The 6266-nt window shown below is 46.9% G+C and overlaps 1 protein-coding gene across 2 annotated transcripts; it reads right to left on the reverse strand.

Moving 5' to 3' along the window:
- Window positions 1-2385: 2385 nt before the first annotated feature.
- On the reverse strand, window positions 2386-5876 carry LOC133900777 (protein FAR1-RELATED SEQUENCE 5-like). 2 transcript variants are annotated; one of them, XM_062342012.1, is made up of 2 exons: window positions 3397-5876; window positions 2386-2647 (listed from the first exon to the last, which is right to left on the reverse strand). In XM_062342012.1, exon 1 carries the CDS (start codon window positions 5282-5284, stop codon window positions 3401-3403), a length of 1884 nt encoding a protein of 627 aa, XP_062197996.1. In that variant the 5' UTR covers window positions 5285-5876; the 3' UTR covers window positions 2386-2647; window positions 3397-3400. The 2 variants fall into 2 exon arrangements, with proteins under 2 accessions (XP_062197996.1, XP_062197997.1); XM_062342013.1 differs by lacking the exon at window positions 2386-2647 and adding an exon at window positions 2886-2984.
- Window positions 5877-6266: the final 390 nt, after the last annotated feature.

Consider the following 6266-nt stretch of genomic DNA (forward strand, 5'->3'; position numbering starts at 1 on the left):
ATGAAATTTGGTCTCATCTTTAATGTATATATATAGTAGATCCTTCAAAGATATGTGCCAAATTTTTATTGGCCTCATGAAATTTGGACTTATATATAGTAGATCCTTCAAAGATAGTGCCAATTTTTTATTGGCCTCATGAAATTTGATCTCATCATCTTTAATGTATGGCTTGACCTGTCTGATATGATACTTAGCAACTGCGGCATTGAATTTATCATCGACCTTCTTTTTAATGATACAATATTTGTCGAAGTCGTGTTGGTTAGTCTGATGGACGGGATAACATTTTTCACCGTCTCGATTCAGGCCTTCGTTATCTTCGGTGTTGCGCGACTTGCTCATATCGACCACATCTACAGTCGTATCTGGATCTTTGTGTTTGTCACCAAATTTATTCTTCTTAACCCATTCTTCGAGAACTCAGACTTGTCCTTGCCAGAATGAGGATTCTTAGCATATACCTGGGCTTCAGCACGCTTCACGTACTTGTCGGCCAACTGAAAAGGTCCTTAACCATATTAATCTTTCGGGTAGCCAGCTTCCTCATCAGATTCGTGTCCTTAACATCTCGCTTGAAGACAATGATGATTGACTGATTAGAGATATCCAGGATCATATTACACCTGTCACTGAACCTTCAAATGAAGTTTCAAAGGGATTCATGCTTACCCTGAGTCAATTGGTGATGATTGTCTTCCATCCCCGAACACTCGAAGAAACCCGGTTAAGACAACTAGCTAAGTGCATATGCTGCAACGAAAATATAAGTATTGAACACATAATGAGAGTGTCATCAAATGAATATGTTGAGAACGATATCATAGTTTGATTTAGATTAGATCCAAAAATGAGGAGAAAATTATCTGCCAATTTTTCTCATAATTTCTTTATTTATTTTTATTAGTAAAACTAGTCTTATATCCATAGCTAGTAACGAGGTGAAAAGGTAGAGGAATCAGTAACAAGACAGAAAAAATGAAGAAATAGAATGAATGACAAAAATAGATGAATTATTTAATTTTTATATATTTTTATTAGATGGGATGCGAGTTGCAAGAGGAGATACGGGAACCATGCTATTTAGCATGATAGCATGTGGGGCCCACTTGATAGTGAAAGTAACTCTATCCATCATATGATAATAATATATCATTATTTAAAAAAAGATAAATAACGTCATTAACAAGCATGGCTGCAGGAGCTGCTGTCGCTGCTTCTACTTCAGGCAGGATAGATGATTAATCTGCTTCCCGCCGAAGGACAACAGCAGCTCCTCCTAAACAATAGCAGTGAAGTTCGCATCCAATATTTCTAGGCCGCGATCTCTTCTACGCAACCTTCTTCAAGTGGCAACAGTTGAGTGATGTCAAGAAGTTGGTGGATTTGTTGACCGGTGGCAATAGCCCAAAAACAAATCTCTAACAACTACCATAAAATCTAGTACATTATAACATAATTATATTATTTATTATCACTATTATATTTCTTTCTTTTTTGACTATTTTCAACTGATATTTTATATAGACTCTATATCTTCTCTTCTATAACTGACCCATGATCTTCTCGCGTGTCGCACCTAGCAACTTCCTCGCACGCCATCACTCTAGTCCGCCATCTCATCCTTGCCTCCCTCCTTTGTTTTGATCCGCCGCTTCCTGTCGCCTCGTCCCTGTCTCCCTCCTTCGCTCTGGCCCGCTGCTCCTCTCCACCGCTGCCCTCCCCCTACCGCCTCCCTCCTCCTCTTTAGACCGTCGCCGCCCTCCCCCTGCCACCTTATCCCCGCCTCCCTCCTCCACTCCAGCACCCTAAGCCGCCATGGCCAGATCTGGCGTCCAGCACCGCCACGGACACCAGATTTGGCGCCCTCGACCTCGCCACCTCCTCCCTCCTCCACTCTGCTCTGCCCTGTCATCGCCTCCCTCCTCCGTTATGCCCCGCCAGTCCTCTCGCTTGCGCCCTCGCCGCACTCCGCCTCCCTCCCACACCGGCCACTAGATTCAGCTTGGCCTCACCGCGCTTTGCCTCTCTCCCATCGTTAGCCCATCGAATCCTACTCAGCCTCCCCAAGTTGGCGACCTCTACCTCCTCACCAAGCGTGACAGTGGGCCCGAAGTTTCCTCCCTTTTGCGGGAAAGGCAGGCGGTTGGGGAAGAGGATGGCCAAGCAGTGTTATAGCTGCCTCAGTGTAGAGGTGGAACGGACTCCACTGGAGCCATTTTATGGGCAATGTCGAGCGGCATCCATCCTGTAGCACTGGGAGCCAACTCAGCTGGAGATGGCCTTACATGCACATCTCTTGTTGGTACAACATATAGATCATGTGCACACTGCTATCATAAAATGCAAGAATTGCAAAGATACACAGAGTCACGTATATGCATGGATCAAACAATTTTACGATTGTGCAGTGTGCCAACGAAGCTAGAGCAGCTCCTGGTTTCATTTGATAATCAGATCCATAGACGCAGGACCTATGCGAGAGGGGCCCAGGACAGATCTACTTTGTTCCTCCTTGATAGCAATGAAAGATAATAGGACTACTAACAGAATCGGTATTCCCTCTCTGTATCACTGTGCTTGTTACTGTGCTATCCTTTTGCCGATTCTGGCCTCCCATATCCGTCTCCAACAGGTACTGTATCACCTGTTACAGGGATACGATCGGGAGGGAGCGTACTCCAAATTTACGGATTACTGTAGTAATTATCAATACTGTTCATAGAATATGACTGTGGAGCCGAAAAGAAGAGGAGAGTAATAAAGGATAAAAAATAGGATAACTGTGAGAGATGAAAAAAATAAGGAATACTGTAATAGTATTAGAGAATGTTGTAATAGTATTATAGGATGCTATAATAGTATTATAGGAGATGGATTTTTAAAGTATCTATTAGAAATGATCTAACGTCTAAATCAAAAAAAAAAATATGTGTAATGATTGGAGCAAGCGCCATCACCAGTGTTTTGTTACGCCGTGCCTCCTGTTCATTCAAAGGGAGCATTAAGCAGGTGTGAGTGCAAGAATTTTCTTACATCAAACACAGAAAATATCCATGCATACCAATTACAAACTTTCCTCTGAAAAAAGTTACAGACTTGCTTCAAAGAGCTTTCCAAATGGAGGGACGATGTACAAGGACGAACAATGCAATTCACAGTGGGTTTCGAATGGTACCAGTTGCATGTTCATGGACAAGATCCTTGTATAACTCCACTAACTAGTGAAATGATCCAGCAGTTGCATCAAATGAATCTTCTCGTGATTTGTATATAACAGTTGTTGGAACGTAAACAAAGATCAAGAAATGTGATTGCATCAAAGTATGTCAGATTGAAGAAAGAGGGTGGAGTACCAGAGCAAGACAGATCCTGCCATGAAAAGAAGACCAGTACCTGTTTATTTCGAATGGAACTTCCTTTGAGGCAAAAATTCTGCAAAAGCCTTCTGCAAAGCCTCTTTGGCAACTTTGTATATCTCTGCAGATGTTGAACCTTCCTCGGCAAACCTGATAGCATCACGGCACAGATCATTACACCGCCACGCCATAGGCCCTTTGGTGTTTTCAGGGACAGAAGATAATATGTCACTCTTGGCATTTCTTGTCCATCGTTTCAATATATATTTGTCAGGAAGCACTAACACAGCAATAACTATTAAAACCCTTAATGCATGTCGGCATAGAATACCAGAATATTCAAATTTGTGACAACCGCAAGTTATGCTGTTCCCTGGCTCATTATAGACAACAGTGTATCTTCTATTGGCAATACCAGATTTAGTTACCTCAAATTTGCTAATGTGCCCAGTTTCAACTGTCTGCACTAAAAAGTCTGACGATCCAACAAGCTCATCCTGAAACAAGTCAAATATCACTTTGGTGTACAGCTCAGATGCTTGTTTCTCCATTGGATATGGTGTCTTCATCACCATCTTGCAATGGAAAGTTGCAAAGTCTTCCTGAAGTTCATTCTGATAATGGCCTAGTATGGCCTTATCAAACTGCATTACTAGATCCAGTAGGCTAGTCGTTGTGATGGAATTCCTCCGAAAGAACTTCAACATTGTCTCCGACTTTGGTGCATCGAGCAGCTCACCGAAGAAGCTGTCCTTAAGGTAGACAGGCACCCACTGATGACGGATGCCATATATTGTTTGCAACCACTCATTCCCTGCCAGATTATACTTGTTGAGCAACAGCCTCCAAGTTGACTCAAACTCATCAATTCTCTCCAATTCATTTACACAATCCTTCAGCTCTTGTTTGAATGATGGATGTGCTGCATAGACACTGGCCAACCGCTCCTTGCAGTTGGAGAAGATATCCCAACAGCAGAACCGGTGTCTCAATTCACGAAAGACCTTCATGGCAGCCATCTCAACAGCCATATTATAACCAATTGTGAACGACACCGGCTTCTTCCCACCCATGAAAGCGAGCCAAGTCTCAAACAACCACATGAATGAATCCTCATTCTCATCGGTCATGAGAGCACACCCAAACACAATAACCTGCCTGTGATGGTTCAATCCAGTTAACGCCACAAATGGCACACCACAGCGGTTCCTCTTGCAGGTGAAGTCAAGCACCACAGCGTCCCCAAACCACCTATACAACAACCTTGCACGCGCATCCACCCACATGAAATTGACAACACAGCTGCTCCGATCAAGCTGGACGGCATAGCAGAACGCGGGATTCTCGGCCTGCATCTTCTTGAAATGCTCGAGCAGGCTCTGCACGACACTGCCACCGGGTCCAAGGTTTGCGCGTTGGGAGAGCTCGGCGTTGCCATTGCCACTCTTGCCGGCCGACGGCTTTGATGACTTGTTGGGACGCTTGTTTGGCGTGTCTGTACTCTCTTTACCGCCAGCATCGGAGTTGTCGTCGCCGAGTGGGTGGGAGTGGTAAAAGACGCTGCGGGAGACGACCCAGTGCGTGGCGGCGGCGGGGCCAGGGCGGCGGTTGACCTGGATCATGGCGGGGCACCCGGCGCGGGCGGAGGAGCGGTTGCGGCGCTTCTTGGAGGGGTCGAGCGTGTCCTTGCGGGATGGGAGGCCCTGGCGAGTGCAGACGAAGCGGCGCATGATGACGGCGTCGTCGAGGCGGGAGGTGAAGGACTTGCTGCTCCGCACCCGGAATCCTGCCCGCGCCGCGTACGCGCAGTAGAACTCCCGGGCCGACTCCGGGGACGAGAACACCATCCCCACCGCCGGCGCACCCGCCACCGCCGGGATTGTGTCAGAATGAGGCAAAACCTCGTCACTGGCGTCGACGGACATGGCCGTGGTTCTTGAATTCCTCGGATTTAGGGAAGAATCGGTGGAACTAGTGAAAAGAGTCCAAGCGGAGGTTCTTGGGATGGAAAATCCTGGTTCTTGGCTGGCAGCGGCGGCCCGGAACGCCGGTGATTGTTGCAATAACAGCAGGGGAGAAGAGAAGAGGGGTTTCCCAATGGTTCTTGGGTACAAACTTGTGGTAGGGAAAATCACTTCAAAATTGGCAGGGGAAAAGGCATGAGAGGAGAGCGGGTGGGAGCGACGAGGCGGCGGAGGTCGGAGGTCGGCCGCCAGGGAGAGGAGCGCAGCAGGACGGTTTAGATTCTTGAACTTGCTTTCCCATGGCTGCTGAATCCTCAGTGCTGTTTGGCAAATGGGAAAAGATGAGTGGGATAGAAAAAGGGAAATGAAGAGTTATGATAAAAAGATAGAAACAAGTATAGGGTTAGGATTGAATTTGAAGTGCTAGTATCTTTTTCGTAGTTCTCATTTCTCACAAGCCAAATGGTAGCTCAGCTTTCTCGTGCATAACAGCTAGCTCATATGCGCATCTCAACCTAGATAAGGCCTAGTTCATGAGCAGAGGAGAAAACAAGTGCTTTGACGGGTGAGCATCCGCGGGACGCGATTTGAAGGGTGAGCATCCGCGGATCGCTCCTGTTGGCGATTTGGGCGCCGGTCTTCCTTTGTAATTTTCTCCGTCCGCCTTGTGATGCTGCTTCTCTACAGATTGGTAAAAAACCTCCCTCGATGTTAAAGACGTCCAAATGGGTCGTGTCTACTGGGTCGGCCCAAGCACAGCCTAGGCACGACACGACCCGATTACCGACGGGCCGGGCCGGCACGGCACGACGCCACGGGCCATGCCTGGGCCGAGCGCGCGGCACGACGGGCCGGCACGGCATGGCCCGGTCAAGTCGGGCCGGCACGGCCCGGCACGGTTCGGCCCGGTACTATTTTCTATTTTTTATTTATATTTTTAATT

The sequence above is a fragment of the Phragmites australis genome, chromosome 19, assembly GCF_958298935.1.
Source record: "Phragmites australis chromosome 19, lpPhrAust1.1, whole genome shotgun sequence".
NCBI lineage: Eukaryota > Viridiplantae > Streptophyta > Magnoliopsida > Poales > Poaceae > Phragmites > Phragmites australis.